This window comes from Phocoena sinus, chromosome 5, assembly GCF_008692025.1.
Source record: "Phocoena sinus isolate mPhoSin1 chromosome 5, mPhoSin1.pri, whole genome shotgun sequence".
Classification (NCBI taxonomy): Eukaryota; Metazoa; Chordata; class Mammalia; order Artiodactyla; family Phocoenidae; genus Phocoena; species Phocoena sinus.
Window position 1 is genome coordinate 115354343 of NC_045767.1, and position 20159 is coordinate 115374501.

Here is a 20159-nt window from a genome sequence, read left to right on the forward strand (position 1 = left end):
TTTTTTCATGTCTATCCCCTTCTACGTGCTTCTTTCCTTCAATGTGGGCACTTAGGACTCTCAACCGCTCTTTTGCATTCTTCACTTGTTAATTCTTACTTACTTGAAAGGATCAGATTTAAGTCATTTACAGCTTAGAATAAATTTAAGTCAATATTTGTACACAGTGAAACTGACCCTTAACGTTGGCCTGTATTTTGGGGAGTAAATTTAAAAATTAGAACATGAAAAATGACAAAAGGCAAGAATATTTTGAACAAGTAGTTTGGGTACGGAATATTTAAAAATTAGTGTTTATATAGTCAGTATGGATACTTAGGGAAAACTTTAAAAAATTCCAAAATAAAAAAAATTTTTAAATAGCACATGTACATCAGGTCATAAGATAAAGTTTAATACATTTGATCATGTTAAAGGACACAAAACACAGCCAATCTAACCAAATTTCAGGCATGCATTTACATAAATATATTAAATTAAGAAAAGAAATTATACACTTAAACATCCTTTTCACCTAAAAATCATTAAATCCACAGATCAACAATAAAAACCAATTCTCTGCATTTATCACTTCAAGATACAATTGTTCTATTTTAAAGATAACACAAATACACTTGTTAGAATTTATATGCATTATACATATATTATATATTACATAGATAGTGTGTATACATATGTAGTGTTTGTACAGATAGATAAATATATATACATGGGTGTGTGCACACATACAGATACACACAGATGTACTTTAGGCCATCTGTACTGTTATTGCTGGATTTTGATGTTAAACAAGTGGAGCTGGATGGGTGTGATTATTATCTTTTGCTTCAAATGTGTTCATCATACCCATGGGGCTCACAATCCCCCATTATAAACATCCTTGCCTTTTCCATAGTACATAACCATGCTGGGCACTTCAATAAACCTTTGTTGAATTATTGAATGGATGGATGGCTGAATAATAGATCAAGCAAAGAGTAATGAATATTATAATAACTTGGTTAAGTAAGTCAGATTAATTCAAATTTAGAAGGATTATCTGAGCCAATGACTTTGCATGTTACTTTTCAGAAGAACATTTACAGAAATTCCAACTAGTACATACATTAACTCTGCTCCCTTAAACGTGTACCTGCTTTAATTACTTGTGCTTCTTATTAATAGAAATCCCAGCAAGGTATCCTCTGTGAATAAGGTTACGGACAAATTGCCCAAACTGTCAACAATCTAAAGGAAAATGAGCAACTAGGAAAAGCAAAACGTGTTAGAAGAATGAAAAAGTTAACCATACTTTAAAACTGGATAAAATTAATCACAGATAAAGCCAGGAAAGACACAGGGGTTTCTGTGCTGATTTGTTTTCTGCTTCTTAATTATAATGATTTGATAATTTTTTCATTTTAATTAGATGGGTTTCTTTTAAATAGTCTTTAGCGAATTAAGCTCCAAAAATTCCTTAGTACCTCAGTATCATTTATCTTGTTACCACATGGTTCTTGGTGAGATGCACGTCCAAAAATGTCCTATGAATATAATGAGATGTGGGAAATACCTGATATCTTATAAGGTTGTCAATTCGATTTCTCAATAATAGTATTATGAACAGAATGTATTAATGTGTTAATAGTATTGGGTTCTACAGTACATGAACTCCTAATTTATTCTATGAAAATCATGTTCTGATTTTAAGAACATGAAGTAAAGAAATATCCAACGTCCATTTGGGGCACAGACTACCAAATCTGATCACACGGTGTTCATGTGAATGGAAACTTTTGGCTAGTTATTTTTTAGTGCAAAGGGAAACGTACAACAATTAGTTTCTAACTGTGAAGACGAAGTGTATTTTCTATTTAGCCATTATGAATTTCCCATCACTGTTATGTTCCATTTTTTCTATCCTATGTGCTAAAAATGTTTTTTTAACTTAAAAGATTATAGTCAATTGAGATAACTCACCAAACATGTTTGTTAATTTGCTTACATATGTATACATGTATTTTAAGTAATACAGAATCTACATATGCAAAAAAAAAATCCTGACTGAAATGTGAGGTCTGTGTTTGTGATATACATGAGATGTAACTTTAGAATTCATGTTGAGTTGGTACCTTTTTTTTTTTTTTCCGGTACGTCTCTCTGTATTCTGGTTTAAAAAAGCAGTGATAAGATTTAGGCCTAAGGCTTTATGTTAATACAAGGGATCATTATTTATTTTTTATTTATTTTTCAACCAACTTATAGATGACCTAAACGAAAGCAAGGTAAATGATGGGTGTATCTTGGGCTCTCACTTAATGAAGAATTGAAGAAAAGAGCTAACCTGATAAGTGAGTAAATCTCTTCATAGCCTCGAGGGAAACAACAACTATGATTAGAAGAAAACAATACAACACCTTCTTACACTCTCATGAGTACATCATACTCCCTGAAATAGTTATTTTAAGACAATTTTCAAAACTTATATATGAGTAGCTATTTAAGGGAAAGAAGTGTTGAAGTTGGCTAGGACTAGTGTTTGGCAGGTATTACGGTTTTGTTTTTAATATCAAAATGCTTCTATTCTTAGGTTTCCCACTTTCTTTGTCATCATATTATTAGAGGTATGATGGATTTGTGTTGGTGTGATGACGAGAAAGAAAGTAAGAGAGCAAACATCTGTTTCTTTAGGATATTCTAATGGAGAACTTTCTAAACGTATTGCCAGTAGTCACAGTAACAGGCCCACTAACTTCCTGTGGGTCATAAAGAAATAGGTACATTTTCTGGGCATGGAACTTTGGTCTGAGTTCTCTGCAAGTTCAAGGCTCAAGGGTGGGGAAAGAAGATTCTGAAGTTTCCATTGAGGAACTACTTATTTTTTCCTCATCAATTTCAGATAATCTTATTTAAAATAGACTCCACTGAGATGGTGGTTGCTTGAATAGGAAATAGCTACTAACTTTCCCTACTGTTAACTTGCGCTCTTGACTGGGGATATTCTTTTCAGCATCCAAGATGGAACCCCAGCTGAGCTGGGACATCCAGGCTGGGAGTCATTTACGCTTTTTGTTACTTCTTTCAGCGATATTAATAGGTCAGTCTAGTATGTTCATATTTGTGTACTGTTCTTTATGTTATAGCATCTGAGCAAATGTGGTACTAGGAGAAGGTGTTTTCAGGAAAATAAAGAAAAGATCATAGCCAGCAAAATCAATAGCAACCTGCCCCAGGGTATCTTTATGATGGGTGTACTGAAGACATGTCTGTTTAGTCAGAACCAATAGAAATAGAGAAGAGAGCTGTTAAGAGGAAGAGGGGTACATGGGGGTGGGGAGGCAAAAAGACAGAGAAACAGAGAAAAAGAAAGATAGATATCTCAGATAACGTTCTATAGAGACATCCAGAAACTCTAACTTATTGATCAGCCAACTACAAATGCCTATGATACACCTTAGTTTCCTCTTAAAAATGTAGGTTTGGTTTCTCTTTTATGTTTCCAAGCTAAAAAAGTTAGACTAATAAAAGTTTAAATTAATGTGTTCTTTAAAAGTCCCTAGATGTAGCATCTAACCTTAAGTCCTAAACCTAGTAAGCTTCTTGTATAGTTTATGATTTGGAGATAAAAACGACATCACAAAAATGTTAAAAATTATTAGTACATTATCATGTAATTATTTTCAAAGAAATAAATAGAGAAGAAGTGACTGCTCTGAAGTATGTAAATGAAAAAGAGAATGGTTTTCTATTTAGGTTGTATGTATATGTTGCATGTGTAGGTAGGTTTCTTTGCTCTTTCTTTACGAGATAGTCTGTTAACCTGAGAAAACTTCTGAGTGTTCTTTGTGATAAAATAAAAGATATATTTTACAATAGCCACATTGAAAGGAAATTCCAAGAAGAAAGGTATGAATGGAAGCACTTTTTATCATCACTCAAGTTTCTTAAATCTTCCCTTCTTTCCACTTTAATGATGTGCCTATTCAGTTATCTTCTCATTACCTTAAATAACTAGCAAGAAAACGAAGTTCTATTAATCAGAACAAGAGTTTGGCAGAAGCAGTGGCAGAAAGTTTTTTCCCAACTCTTTATAACTACCGTAACAGCCTTTCACATTAAATTGATACCCAAAGCTTAAGCTCTAGAATGGAAAAAGGGATAATAATCTACATTTTTCTGTTTCTTTATTTTATCTTTATCTCACACATTTGTATCCACACCAAGGACGTTTTCTTCCATTTTGATTATGTGCTCTTTGAACCGAGTAGATGTTACCATTCGTGTGATGAAACAATCATTTTTCCCTAGCTCATACTTTTTAACCAATTCTTACTTGCCTCTCATCATGAATTATTTAAGATCGTTCTCCAGTCACATATTTTAAAAATCTACTTGAAAGGAAAGGTCAAAAGATGTTTTGAAATGACCACTGAGATTTTAAAAGGTAGCTATTAATTAGCCATTGCTATTTACTTCTAAGAACAGAGAGAAATGACTCCAATGACTGTCTTTGCTGGGGGTCTAATATCCCTGGATCTTGTGATTTTCTTTTTCAAAGATTTTGATCTGTTATTCTAATGACTCACAATAGAAAGGGCAATGATACCTGGGGTACATATGTTTTTCTAAGTCATTTGAAACTCTTTCACTTGTGAAAGGGCTGTATAAAATAGCTGGGTCTGATCAGTTTAATCTAGATATTTTTAAATAGAAGAACAAATGGCGATAGAACGCCATTTCTTTTGGAAAGATTCTTTTGGAAAAGATGGAAAGATTAAAGACGTAAGAAGAAATGCTGGGCGTTTTCAGATTTGGCTGAATATATAGCAGTATCCTTATTGTTTTCAGTGAAACTATGTACAGGAGAATGTGTAATAAAACTGCACAATTTGACAGATTTAGACAGCTGGCTCCCTCACAAGTAGTTCACATTTTGTGAATGTCACCCACGTTGAATAAGAGACGATGAGATGGTTAAGGTCCATTTACAAAAATGGTTGTCAGGACATTTTTTTTTTTAATTGTAAAACTTTCTGTGATGGAATTCAGTAAAAGGGCTACGAAGAGAAAGCAAAGAGGACAAAAGACTGCTATTAACCTACAGATGTGGGCTAGTACAGGGTTCACTGCAAGATTTGTCACACTGTTGGGCCAATGAAGTGTTCGTGTGACTAGAAGGGACCACCCCTTTTCTGGGGTAAGAGGGCAATTTGGTCTCCATGCTCATTTAATCCTGAGACTTCTTTGAATAGACTGTCAATTGAAATCTAAATTGTGCAAAATTATGCATGCACTTTTTAATGCAGGCTGTTGTTCACTAAGCACTGCACCAAGATTTGTCAACCCATTTCCATTGGGCATGAGGCCACTTGAAACTTAAGTAATCATATATGGAAGACAAGAGCAGAGTACTTAACCAACCTTTCTATGTTGTGGTTTCTCACTGTGCTTTATTTGCAGATCTCTCACTTTAAAACAATAGACAAATATTAGTTACAAGATTTTGTTTCTTTTTGAAATTGAGGCTCCTTTTCATAAAGGTAAGGAGCGGGTTTGGGAAGTCAGTCTGTGCTGTATAATCTGTCCTACTCTACAGTTTAGATTCTGGAGGAGCAGATGTTTAGAGAAGGGCAACCTATAGTAGGTGCCCACATGTCATGAGTCGATGTTTTCTCAGTGGGGCAAAGAGGCCTGATAATTTTGTTATAATCCAAACGTGGCAGGATTGTCTCAAAAACCATGAAGAAAAACGTGTACCAGACTTTTTGCAGTTTAAGTTAGAACGTGGCATTTCTTGAAAAACCCGAACAGAACATTTACAGGAAATTTATTCATAAATGAACCAGAGAGGATTTTCACTGAGTTCCGAAGGAACGTATACATTAAAAGTCATATTTGGCAAGAATGATCATATTAAAAATTTGTACAAGTGACAGCTTACACAGGCAAGATTTGTTAAAAACGAGTGAACTCTTTTCCAGTGAGGCGATCAGTGTGAAACCTGCAACATTCTCGTCACATATACTCTGACAGTCTTGCTATGGTGAAAAGCACTTTACAAATGTTTAATGCTGCAATTTTATAAGGAGTGGCTGTTTTCTTGCTTTTTCATCCGTCGGTAATGATTACATGTTGGCACAAGGATACATTGCTAGATTAGATCCTCAGCACATTAAAGACTGTTTGCTTTCTCACTCCCCTTCTTTCCAATTAAGTTGGTGAAAAATGTAACTTTAGTATTTTACAGGACAGGGTAAAGGTGTTTCATCTAGGTGATGTCTATATTATAAAAATAAAATAAAAAATATAAATATGTAACACAAACCCAGTGCCTATTGTTAAATAAACTATACAATAAAAGCAGACCTTTTAGGAAGATTGGTTTTAGACTTTGCCATTATGATTTAATTTGAAAACAATCTTGAAATTAAGCTAGAGTAACCAGATTTCTCTGCCAATAAAAAGGTAAGTGCGTTAACATTCTGCAATTGGATACATTGATAAAAATGAAGATTACAATTTTATATCAAGTTGCCCTCTTAGAGATTCATCAGGGAGCTCTGAAACATTCTCTCATATTATAGTCCTTTAATATAAAAATATGGCCTTTTAAAATTCAATCCATCAGATTGCACAGTAATGTTTTAAAACTCCATTGAAGTTGACTTTAGTGATTACAGACAGAAAATTCCTGGGAAGGCAAATAATCTCTTCTGGTGACATAAAAATTCTGTTATCAATTTACAATGGAATTTCTGGGGAAATTACTCCGCACAAGGAAATATATATTTAAAAAACCCATCTGTTACACAACCACACTCACGGGGGTTGTGAGTGTGTGTGCGTATGTGCATATGTGAACAAACGTGCCTATATACACACACAGGGTCTGCACATTTCTGGAAATGACTTTTAAATTAATCAAAGAAAATGAAATCACAGGAGTGTGTAGCAGGATAACAGTCGTTCTTTTTAATGACAGGATAAAAAATAAATGCCCATCGGAAAGGAATAGTCAAACAGTCCCAGAAACTATACAATGTAACTTGTTAGATCCAGCAAATAAGATGTCATGTCAATGATCTGATCAAGAATACCTGCCCTGGTCTCTCTGCGGAGGTTTCTGTCCACTTGTTCACACTGAGGACCAAGATATCCTTTTTTACAGAGGCACTTGTTGGGTCTAACACAGACACCGCCGTGGCGACACGCTGGCTCACATTTCGCTGGGAGAAAAAAAAAGAGCAATAAAATCACACTCCATTCTGTAAGTCGGAAACAGCACCAAGTATGAGGCCAATAAATATCTGACGAGTGAGGGAACGGAGGGAAAGGAGGGGGAAGCCAGTCCCAAAATGATCCCAAAGTTAATAAGTACAAAGGAAGAAGGCTTTCAGACTTCTAGTTATTTGGGGGCCAGAACACAACAGACAGTGGGAGACATTTCGAGAGAAGCGGATCCTCCAGATCATGGGAAACAATTTCAATCCCTTGCAGAACTGACTTTATGTAAAACGAGGATTTCAGTTCTTTAAAACCTCTGCCTCCCTAGGGCATCTCCAACACAGGGCCTGCCAAGTACCGCTCTGTTTCCGTCCCTCTGGGGTAGGACCTCACAGTGGGAAGGGCGCGGCCGGAGAGAAAGGCCCAGCGGCTGGAGCATCACCAATGTAACATCAAGAAATGGGCAGTTTTTTGGGCTTCCCTTGTGGTGCAGTGGTTAAGAATCCGCCTGCCAATGCAGGGGGCATGGGTTCGAGCCCTGGTCCGGGAGGATCCCACATGCTGCGGAGCAGCTGGGCCCGTGCGCCACGGCTGCTGAGCCTGCACTCTGGAGCCTGCGAGCCACAGCTGCTAAGCCCACGTGCCACAACTGCTGAGGCCTGCGTTCCTGAAGCCTGTGCTCCGCAACGGGAGAGGCCACCGAGATGGGAGGCCTGTGCACCGCGGCAGGGAGTGACCCCCGCTTGCCGCAACTGGAGAGGGCCCTCCTGCAGCAGCGAAGATCCAATGCAGCCAAAAATAAATATGTAAATTAATTAATTAAAAAAAAAACCACTAGAGTTTAAAAAAAAAGAAAAGAAATGGTCAGTTTTTGATTTTGGTTGGAGGGAGGATCCACCACGTGGATTCCCTTGGATTCCTCCCTTTCCTTGTTCCCAGGGGGTGTAGTGCATATGCCCCTTTCTGATTACACCCTGAAGCCCCTTCTTGGGGTCAGTGCAGTTGCCCAGAGAAAGACGTTCTGAGCAATCCTTTACAGGGCTGCTCTACAGAGCAGGATTGCTTCAGAAAAGAATGTTTACCACTATAATATAGGTAGGGAATGTAAAGATTTATTGCTAAAATGAGATGGAGCATAAAATTGGGTATATAACTTAATTGTCTCTTACTGATAGGATGAATCTGAGGTGTGCAGCCACTGTAGACAGAATCAAATTCCTTGAATACATGTCCTTATACTTTTACGGGACAGAGTTATTTTAACCTTTTCCAGGGCGTTAATCAAAATCCAGGGGTCTGTGGCTGATATATGGGAAAGAAAGAACAGGGAGAAAATAGACCAAAATAGTCTTTTAAATTTGTGGGAGATGAGCAAACTCTGTGAGTATGTGAATAAAGTTCTTACTTGGGTCAAAAGTTCTTACTTGGGTCAAAAATACCACAAATATATTACTTTAATAAAACGGTTCTGATTTCTCTTATATATTCAAAGTATTCACTTGATTTAGTGGAAAGATTAAAGTACTTTATGACAGCCGTCCCAACCTTTTTGGCACCAGGGACCGGTTTCATGGAAGGCAATTTTTCCACAGACCGGGGGTCGGGGGAGGGGGGATGGTTTGGGGATGATTCAAGTGCCTTACATCTATTGTGCACTTTATTTCTATTATTATTACATTGTAATACATGATGAAATAATTATACAACTCACCCTAATGCAGAATCAGTGGGAGCCCTGGGCTTGTTTTCACTTGCCACTCACTGATAGGGTTTTTTTTTTTTTTCGGTACGCGGGCCTCTCACTGCTGTGGCCTCTCCCGTTGTGGAGCACAGGCTCCGGACGCGCAGGCTCAGCGGCCGTGGCTCACGGGCCCAGCCGCTCCGCGGCACGTGGGATCCTCCCGGACCGGGGCACGAACCCGCGTCCCCTGCATCGGCAGGCAGACTCTCAACCACTGCGCCACCAGGGAAGCCCACTGATAGCGTTTTGATATGAGTCTGCAAGCAATTGATTTATTATGGTCTCTGTGCAGTCAAACCTCTCTGCTGATGATAATCTGTATTTGCAGCCGCTCCCCAGCGCTAGCATCACCCCCTCAGCCCCACCTCAGATCACCAGGCATTAGATCCTCATAAGGTGCGTGCAACCTACATCCCTCGCATGTACGGTTCACAGTAGGGTTCACGCTCCTACGTGAATCTAATGCCGCCGCTGATCTGACAGGAGGTGGAGCTCAGGCGGTAATACGAGCGATGGGGAGCGGCTGTAAACACAGATGAAGCGTCTCTCGCTCACCCGCCGCTCACCTCCTACTGTGTGGCCTGGTTCCTAACAGGCCACAGACCGGTACCGGTACCAGTCTGTGGCCCGGAGGGTGGGGACCCCTGCTTATAAACTTTCATTTATATCATATATCATTATTAATATCTATTATGGTATGTATTAAGCTGCCTAGATTCAAAATTATGTTTACCCTCAGTTTAACGTACTTTACTAGCAGGCACTCAATAAATATTTGTTATCTGATGACTTGAGGTGACTTAAAAGGTTAGACAAAATATACGTAAGGAATAAGACAGAATGGACACCCCGTAAAAGCAGAGAGAGTAGATATTGTCAAGCATAGAAGGAAGCAGAAGGAAGATATATCATCAGGAATTAGAATATTATTGCATTTAAACACTGATTCTCATTTTTTGGCCAACTAATGAAAAATGGGTCAATAGAATGTAAGCATTTTAAAAAAATAATGTAATTACTTAATTTCTATTGAGTTTCCGTTATGATAGCTTTTTCCTAGATATGTAACCATGATATCAATCAATCACGTAATATTATTAGCGCTGAAGCAATTTAAGCTTAAAATGGATACTGTCTCTGTGACTTTAAATGTCTACTTTATTTGAGGTAAACGAGGTATGGTTGTAATCTTTTGAAACAAATACATGTTTAGAGTAAAGAAAGAAGGCATTTATGAATTAAGGATACTGTTAAATATTAATATGGGACTTGAATTTTCTTTGGCAAGAGATACTTTAATATTTGAAATAGCAGAGATCAAAATCTTTTGCAAGTAATATGTATATGCCGGTTGTTGAAAACATACTTTCAGTATACACATCTTAAACTCTAGGTACCTAAATTAATCTAATTGTCTTACTTCACACCAAGTAGAATTTAAACGCGATTATATGTATCTGCGGAAGTCGCAAGTTAAAGGATAGAATAACCTTGGAATGAATCTCTTGCTCTCTGAGCAGCTGCACACCCACCTGATGGTCCACAAGGCAGTGGCAAAAAGAATGGAAAAATCTCATTATATGCCTCTAGATAACTGCATTTTCCCCTTTTCTATAAAAACACCCACTGAAAACCCCTGTTTTTAGCACGCTGCGGCAAGAAAGCAAGCAGCAAATTTAGGGAGGGCCTTTACGGAGTGTCTGGAAAATGCTGGCACTCAGAGAGGGGCTTTGCAAGCACCAGGTCATTGGCTGGTGTGAAAGTTCAAACCCAGGACTGAGAGTCCACAGGGATGATCTAGTTGGGCTGTTTTCATGTGTGACTTTGCGAAAGAACTCGATGATGTTTATGATTAACTTATATACGTGAACTGTTTCCATTAGGAAAATGGCAACGATTTCAGGTGCAAGTTCAGAAACAGACTGAGCATTGCTATCGTAAACGGCTACAGTTTTGAACACTAGGTCATTCTAGAGGAAGTAACTAACGTTAAGTTCTTGCAGGCCCGAACTCCCCAGAACAGAAGGAAAACTAACCGACTCTACACCAGTCTCCTTCCCATCCGGGACTGCAGCAGCACTTTCCAGTGGGCGCGCAGTAGCCGTTCCGACAGAGCCGGCAGCACTCAGAGGTCAGGGTCTGGGCAGGCTGGACCGTGGCCCTGCATTCCTCAGGCATCAGAGGTCTGCATCAAAAGACAACCGTCAAAAGTGCATTTCGGTTGCAAATCAATATTGGAATGAAATCTAGTGATTTCGTAGCTTGCAGAGCACGTCTCTTGCTTTCCAAAGAGACCTTTCTTTTACGCTACTCAGACAGAAAGGTCGACAACTTTCTAAGAGGAGAAAATACACACCCATGAGGAAACAAACTAATCAGTTTTGAACCAAAAGGAACAAATCAAACATGGTAAGAAACTTTATCATGATCAAAATTCATTGATTAAAAATGTAATTACGTTACATCAATATTTTGGTAGCTAAGAATTCCTAGCAATTACAATTTAAAAAATAAAGATGAATAGATATTTCAAAGCTTTTTTTTTTTTCCCTCAAAACGCCAAAAGTTTTTAGGACTAGCACCTGAGATAGGTTTCACTTGTTATTGGCATATTTGGCAACATCACGAGGCTGAAGGCATTCATCAGAATGAACAGTTGTAGCCTAAAAAACTTGGGAATCATTTTTTATTTCATTTTTACATTTCTTTTGAAATACTTTTTCCAGAATGACTGTTCTTAAAAGGACGTCATAACACATATGTGTGTTTACTACTGACTCAAAGTTTAAACTCTTTATGCAAAGAATGATCTACATAGAGAGATTTTATATACATACATGTATATACGTACATATATATTTTTATAATTTGATTTTGTCCCGCTATGAAGAAAAAGAATGCTAATAGTAGCAAACAAAAACATCTTATCTGTCATGTTAAAAGTCATAGACTTTGTTTTAATTGCTCTACAATTGCCATCATTTAGAGAGGGACCAAGATGCCTGCTTGGTTTTTGAATAAGAGGGTGTCTTTCAAGTTGTTTCACGCTGGAATCATGATCACACCTGCTCATTACCTAATCTTTGGGGAAAAATGTGCAGTGGTACTTTGCTATCAGTCACTGCTACCTGTGCCTCAGTGTGGTGAGAAAGCTCTTTTCAGTGAAGGAATGTAAGTAAACACTTCATCACCAGTCAAATCACCACCAGGAGGATGGGCAAATCAGTTGGAGTCCTTAAGTACCATAACAAAGAAGGTGATAATTATAGGTCAGAACGACCACAGAGGTGAATGATATAGCTTTCCGAGAGAAGCAAATAATTAGGCCCTGCAGACTCAGTTTTCTTGAGACAGGTTATCTTGTTATGCCCCTGTAGCAATATGAACAGTGATAATAATTTGGAGCTTGGCCTCAGGCTGTTTCTACAATGACTCAAAACCATATTTAAAATATCTAATGACTTCTTTAGTTCCTCTCTCCAATAAGATCCCATTCTCTGTTGAAAGCATTGTTTGGGATTGACATGTACACACTATGATATTTGAAATAGATAACCAACAAGGACCTACTGTATAGCACAGGGAACTCTGCTCAATATTCTGTGATAACCTAAATGGGAAAAGAATTTGAAAAAAAATAGATACACGTATATGCATAACTGAATCACTTTGCTGTACACCCGAAACTAACGTATATTGTTGATCAACCATACTCCAATATAAGATAAAAACTGAAAGAAATAAAAGTATTGTTTTGCAGCTAACGTGACAATTCAGAAAACTCCCTTAAATCTATTCAACCTCTTATTTAAATCTAGAAATGGTCAGCTTATGTGAAAGGTACTTAAGGCATTCCATATTTTCACTCAGAACACACCATCAAGTAGCTCCTATGTGCCCCCAAGGGAGTCTTTCTGAGAGTAATGGTAGAGTGTGATAAGGTGAAGATGTTCAACAGATATGCCAAGGAAAGTGAGGGTATTACCTTGGCCTTCTTATTGTTGAATAGCCCGTCTGCCTACTTCTTCCTCATATAAAATTCTTATTTTGTTTGTGAGACGACGGTGGCATTTGTGACCATCAGGAGAGCAGTTTCTCGGTAGCCATGATGCTCTTCTGAGTCACAGGCCACCACCATTTACTGAGTGATAATCGGTAAACAGGTATTGTTTCCATTTTACAGGTAACTGAGATTCTGTTTACCCAATTCTATTTGTTACTCACTCGTTCACGCTCTTTCTGATTCATTCAAGAAAAGAGGCCCGGAAGCAAAGTGTGTCAAGGATATGTTACGTGTTATATGCAATGCAAAAAAGGCAGGCACATAGCTCACATGCTACTTGATGATATGGTTCATGCCTGAGCAGATGAATCTAAAGAGGAGAAGACACCATGTGGACTAAGAACGTAGGTGACTTCGATCAAACAACTACCACCGGAAGGTGTTGCCTGTTTGAGGCAAAGTGTAGGGACATTGATTCATGTGCACTGGGAACGGATAAGGGGGTATGATGAATAGAGATTCTCTGTGGAAGTTCAGTTCTTCAGGGCAGGGTATCTGATCCTTTTTTCTGGATGATCCTCCAATTAGGCACTTTGTCTGATTTTCACCAAACATTCAAATGTGTGGAAACTCAGATTATGGAGGGAATTCTAAGTTGTTTTTTTTGCCTAGGGTTGAGCAGACGCTTATCTATCGGTGGATGTGACTGCTTCATGCTTGGGCTTGTTTAGCTTATATAAAACTGTGTGGCTGTCATATATAAACCTTACGATGCCCTTAAATTTTTATTTAATTACCTAGGAAAATATTTATTTTTTCTTTTATGAAGTTGACAACCAACATTCCTCACTTAGCATGTTAAATAGATCCTCTCTCTGTCTCTGTTATTCTATTGGGGAGCCTTGAACATGAAAATGTACATAAAACATAGCCCATCACCTATAGGACTTCACTTCTCTTAAGGAATGAGTAATCTTATTTCCCCTTTCCCTTCCCCATTGAAATAAAAGCTTTCTGAGGGCAAAAACTATATATTCAATCCTCTTCAAGTCTAGTCATTGACTCTGACAGGTACTGTGCTCTTCATGGGGATAAGACAGAAAAAAAACGGGGTCCTAATCTTCTTGGAGACCACTGTGGAGAAGACAGACAAGCAAACACAAAAGTATAAGACAGTATGATCTTTGCTATGATTGACAGGAATACAGACGAAGGTGCAAGTAATTTAGGATTGAGGGATGTTATAGAAAGATGATATTTAAGCTACCAAAGTATTTTATCTCAACTACTTATAGTCATAGGAGGTAGGAAAATACCATAGGCATTCGATAAATGTTTATTGAATTGAATGCATATAGTAGAAACTTTTTTCAAATCTGGAATATAAATTCCATGAAGACAAATATTCCCCTCTCTTCTCTTGTGTCTTTCCAAGACCCAGAAGAGTGTACAGCACATGGAAGATCCTTCTTAAAAATCTGCTGAATGAATGAAACGAGTGGCATTTTAAAAGGGTGTTTGTTTCTTTAAAATGCTACTGAGTGACGATATTAGGAATATATGGACTCTTTAGGGGAGGGATATCATTAAAATCGAATCACTATACTTTTATATCATAAGCATAAAACTAAAAACACTCACTGTATTTCTCTCTATTGGCTAAATTAACTTGTATTAATTACAAGTATTTGTAATTACAAATTACAAATTTGTAATATTGTATTACAAAATTCTTCCAAGGCATAGTTAAATTCATTTTAAATAAAGCATTTTTACACTAATTATAATCATAATAAATAAACAACAGGCTAAGAAGTAAGCATGACATAAAGAGATGGGATTACTTTTCTCCTCCAGCTGGGAATTAAGTCAACATATGAACATTCATTTTTCTAGTAATACATTTGTTAAAGTTTGACAAAGATTTTTGGTGATCCCAACCATCTCTTTCCTCTCCACTCATTCTTTGTTCTAGGGACATTTCTTCTTTCCATTGAAAAGAGTAAGGTTCCTTTACATGGAATGAGGAGAAAGAAAAGGGAATAAAACAAGTAAATTTGAACTTTATTATTATTGTCACCTTGAAATAAACCATCTTGTATATTCCTAATTACTACATATACACACCTAGATGGGATCTCAACAAAAATCTAGGGTATATACTTGTGATAGATGAACTCATTTTTCATTCTTATTTTTATTACACTGGGAAATTGAGCATCTTAATGTAGGCCTAATAAAAATTACTTAAATGGTCTTGCTCTCCTTTTAAACAATTACTTTTTAAACTTTTGGACTCTTAGGTCTACTGAATGAAGTCTGAGATAGCTTTCAAGATAGAAAACTTACCCAAGAGGATATTCAGATTTTTAATAAAGAATATATGGTGCCCATTTGTTGACAGTTATCTCCATAGTTCTCAAACTTAATTTAAATTAGAAAAACACATTTTCTAACCCCTTTACACATGACAAATAATGAAGCACTAAAGGGATAGTATAGAAAACTGCCCAACATTTTTTAACGTATAAGCATTGTTTTCAGAAACATAAGACATTCTCTTAGAAACCTACGTTGGCTGGTTCTGTGTAGTAGCATAAAGCTTTAGATACTTTCTTGAAATAAAGGAGGAAGTTGAGAAGCCTGATAATTTATAACACACATTATACTGTGATGACTTTTTGTGAACAGCTAAGGCCAACAGCGAATGTCTCTGGGTAGTGGGATTAAAGAATGGTTTTAATTTTATGATACTTCATAAGTGAATGAATCAGTCAATAAATGAGAAGTCTTCTGTGCATTTGCGTGGAAGCACAGGGATAAATTCTGTCTTAGCAGGCCTGATCCTTAGAGTGAGTGTTACAGAACTCGATCTGTTGTGTCCTTTATGAAAAGTAAAGGGGTTCATTCTGAAATTTTTGTTAGGGGTTCAGATTTTAAATGTATGTTATTGTAAAACAAGGTACATCGATCATGAGTAATACTTTTTTTTTTTTAGTAATACTCTTATAAAAATCCTGACTCATTGGAAATTTCAGAAGATGTGCTAATTCTATAGCTTCTCATAGGCAACAGTCTGCTTGAGGTGATTAAGGACGTGATGTAAGAACTGTCTTATTCTTTTTTTTTTTTTTTTTTTTTTTGTCTTGTGGGATCTTAGTTCCCTGATCAGGGATTGAACCCAGGCCCTCAGCAGTGAGAGCTTGCAGTCCTAACCACTGCACCACCAGGGAATTCCCTTATTCCTTTATCCATAGTCACACTGGGACACATGGAAAAGTGTTCCCTTGCAACTGTAACCTTTGCAAAACGATTTTTCTTCCATGCTTTTTCCTATTGTCATGAGGTAGGAAAAACTGATAAATCCAAATCCTCATCACTCAGTGTGGTCCCAGAGCAGCAGCCCCAGCAGGAGGTCGTCTGAAATGCAGACTCTCAGGCTCCCCCCAGACGTACAGAATCAGAATCTGCACTTCGGTCAGTTTGACAAGTGACTCACGTGCAGGTTCAAGTCTGAGAGGCCCCTTTCTTTTTTCTGCGGTACGCGGGCCTCTCACTGTTGTGGCCTCTCCCGCTGCGGAGCACAGGCTCCGGACGCGCAGGCTCAGCGGCCATGGCTCACGGGCCCAGCCGCTCCGCGGCATGTGGGATCTTCCCAGACCGGGGCACGAACCCGCGTCCCCTGCATCGGCCGGCGGACTCTCAACCACTGCGCCACCAGGGAAGCCCCGAGAGGCCCCTTTCTTAATTAGGGCCATGCCCAGCCAAAAGTGGTTAATGGGGCCATGAATAAGTGTGGTCAGGAGCTTCCAAGTACAGAATATTCTGGGGTCTTGTGATTGGATGGAGTACGGCCTCTACACGAGGGGGCAGCCTTCCTGTGCCACCACAGAGTCTGTGGTTTCATGGATTTCCTCACTCGGTAAGCATTCGATATACAAGCCATAACCCATAACCACTCATTGTTCCTAAAACCATCACTCAGCACTTTTGCCTCAAAAAAAGTAAGAAAATGGGAAATTTCTCCCATTTGTATAGCTTGAGGCATAGGAATGAGCACTAGTGTAGTAGTGGTATGTCATCTTTTAAATTATTCATTTTAGTGCCTTTCTCCAAGGTCAACATACAAACTACTTTTTCTTTTCTTTTTTTTTTTTTAGTCTGGATAATTTTCTTCAGTTTGGGTGTTCACTAAATGCTTCTTACTCATGTTGACAGTTCTCTTTTGAGGGTCAGTTTACCCATGAGGAGTAGAATTTTGGATTCCGACTACATATAACCATTTTGTAGTACCTGGTAAAACGATAATACATCATACAAATTCAATTTTGCTCTGAGGAGTCTTACACATTCATAATACAATCCTATTCCAGGTTGGAGAACAGAGAAAATGCTTCTGTGTAACCACGCAAATATCGGTCTCACAGGACTTCGTGGCTGTAGAGATAGCAACACACATTTCCTAAGAATATTTTTCAAGTACCATTTGAGATATACCAAAAAAGTAATCGTTTTAAGAGCTACTTGCTTTCATTTCATTCTTAAGGAATGCCTTCTTTGACATTATATCATATGTAAGCTGCTTCGAAAAATCTTTTTACATATGTCCTCAGTAACATATATAAAGTGAAGGAAAAGAAAACAAATTCAAGACTACCTCTGAACTTGTATACATTATGGGTCATATTAAACATTTTAAATTTGTACTGTATATTTCTAGAATTCAAATTTAGAATGGGAAAGGCAGTGCTCTATCTTATTTCTCAAACCGCTGCATTTCTGTGTTCTGAAATGCGCTGAACAGTGCGGCTGGGCCTCAGCTCTTTTCTCTGTGACTAAGGTTGCCTTCATTTTGAGGTCTGTGATTTAAATGCTGAGAACATGCTCACTCAGAAATAGTGTCGACTGGCTTTAATATGGCAGTTTGGGATTGAGTAGGTGCTAAACTCAAAGAGGACAAAGGTAGTGGCAACTTGGTGGAGCTGTGAGTCGGACCGCCTAGTGTTAATGAAATTATTAGAACGTTCACAAATACCTGCTCAATTTTGTTCTATGGTTAAAGATGCAACCAGAATGAAAGCAGATAATGAAGCCACTTACACTTTCCAGTAATTTCATATTAAACTTTATCCTCACGAGATGGGGCCAACCTTGCTATTCTCAAATTTAGAAGATCAGAACATGGACGAAGATATGAAATAGCTTTCATACAGCTAATTCCAGGTAATCTGGAACTCTTTTCTAGCACAGCTTTCTACTCAACTGGTGCTTTTTAGGAAAAAGGGAGCTAGGCACCTGTGTTTCAGGCCTTATTAATCTTCCCTATCCAAACATCACTACCACTATACACAAGTATCTAAAAGGGTGTGTGGATCGCCTTCATTCAACTTTATCAGCTTACCTCAGTTTATATATTTCCAGGCGAAGATTAGGAAATGAAAAGTTATGTATTTCCTTAAAAGGAAAACCTAGGAGAAATGACGAATGTAACTGGATGATGAGGTTGTCTGCTTTTAGGGAAAAAAGGATGAAGTCCAATTTTATTAAATTGCCTTAGGTGTTTCTTGTATTATGTTTGCAATGTCCTCAATTCAGAAACTGGTCCACTACAATTATTAGAAAAATAGGCATTTGCACTTTAATTCAGTGGACTTGCTCCTGAAAAATCTCGTATTCTACAAAATCGCATACTAAAAATAAGGCTTATGGGAAAAATAGAGTTGGGGCAGACCCCTCGAGATCCATGCAACTTCGTAACTAAAGCACTAGCAAAAATAAAACTTGGTACCTTGGGAGAGGGCAGCCCAGGGAGCAGGTCGGCAGTAGCTGGAGGAGAGATTTGCTCAGGGGAGATTGAAGCACACAAAACCAAAATGGTGATGGACGTGACGCTTTGAACTCAGGAGGGAGTGAAACCTGCAGAGAGCCATGCAAAGCTGGAGGAATGTCTCCTGGGGGAGGGAAACTCATTGCGGACACTTATTTCTCATTTTAACAGTCAACTGAGAAGACGCCTTACTGCCTGTACAGCAGCCGGGCTGAGGCCTTGTTCCCCCTGGTAGAACAGACTGGACCAAGAAGCCAACTCATGGTGAGTTTTACCCATCACCTTCTGGACCATTATCTGGCAACTTGTAATGTACAATGTTCTGGCATAATTTTGTCCCAAAGTGGCAATATTTATCTCAGATAATATTGTCCATGTTTTCGGTAATGTGTGCAATCTCCTGCTTTAAGATAAAAATAAGCTCTTTAGAGGAAAGGACTAAATTCTCACGTATATTCTCCCTCCATAGCACATAATACAATATCTTGAACACAGGAGACAAGCCAAAGATACCTGCAGACTGATTCAATCTCATGTTTTAATCTTGTATAACTGTACTTTGATAGGATAGAAAAATAAAAACTGAGAAATTAGGGTACAATAAAAAGCCAATGCCATTGCTTCCTAATATAAAGAAGGAACAACATTCTGTTCAGAATTTTACATCTAAAACCAATTTTTTTTAACTTAAAAACTTGATTCATAAGCCATAATTGATAAAAATGTTAGACACTAAATAAGAAATGTCTGCGACTGGGAGAATAGACATTTTAAGTAACACTTTGATTACAACATAATTCAAAAGTCTTAAAGCCTATATAGTATTTTTCTTTTAGAAGCCATCTAAAAAATAAATCTTTTTCCCACTTAAAAAACTGTAGACTACTAGTGTTTTAATTTTGTATTCTATGAAGGCAGAAAATTTAAATATCACTAAATGTTTTAAATGGGAAGTAAAATTTGAAATGATTTTCTGTCCCTTAAAATAGCACAAAAATGTCAGTTTAAATTCTCTTTGAAGACTATTAGGATGACAAATTCACAAATTTTGATGTTACACCTTTTGATTCATTTGTCAATGTTGACAAAAACGAGTCATTTAAGCAACAGATTTTTTTTAGCTCAACTAAAATGAATTAGTAAAAAAATGATGCTAAGGTAGTTTTTTTTTTTTCTTTAAAAAGTTTATCTTCCTCTAGAAACCATCTTTTTGCAGATTTGTGTGGCTGTTTTATGCAAGATTAAATCTGCCTTTATCTCGAGAGCTGTAACATCTGATGATGATCCACTGTCACAATAAAAGTAGAAGATATTCAGAAGGTCTAATAATATCAGATTTCCACCACTGTCCCTGGTGGGGGAGAAACATGGGTATTGAAAAGAAA

At 37.7% G+C, this 20159-nt stretch overlaps 1 protein-coding gene across 3 annotated transcripts in view; it reads right to left on the reverse strand.

Moving 5' to 3' along the window:
• Nucleotides 1-369: 369 nt before the first annotated feature.
• The window catches only part of HHIP (hedgehog interacting protein), a 94990-nt gene continuing 75200 nt past the window's right edge, over nt 370-20159 (reverse strand). Inside the window, exons 12-14 of one of the 3 annotated variants that reach the window (XM_032633423.1) lie at nt 10981-11129; nt 7077-7205; nt 370-6258 (exon numbers count right to left, since the gene is read on the reverse strand). In XM_032633423.1, the coding sequence (XP_032489314.1) occupies nt 6248-6258; nt 7077-7205; nt 10981-11129 (289 nt within the window). In that variant the 3' untranslated portion in view covers nt 370-6247. Of the gene's footprint in view, nt 7206-10980; nt 11130-20159 lie in introns of all 3 variants that reach the window. The other 2 variants (XM_032633424.1, XM_032633422.1) reach the window with 2 other exon arrangements.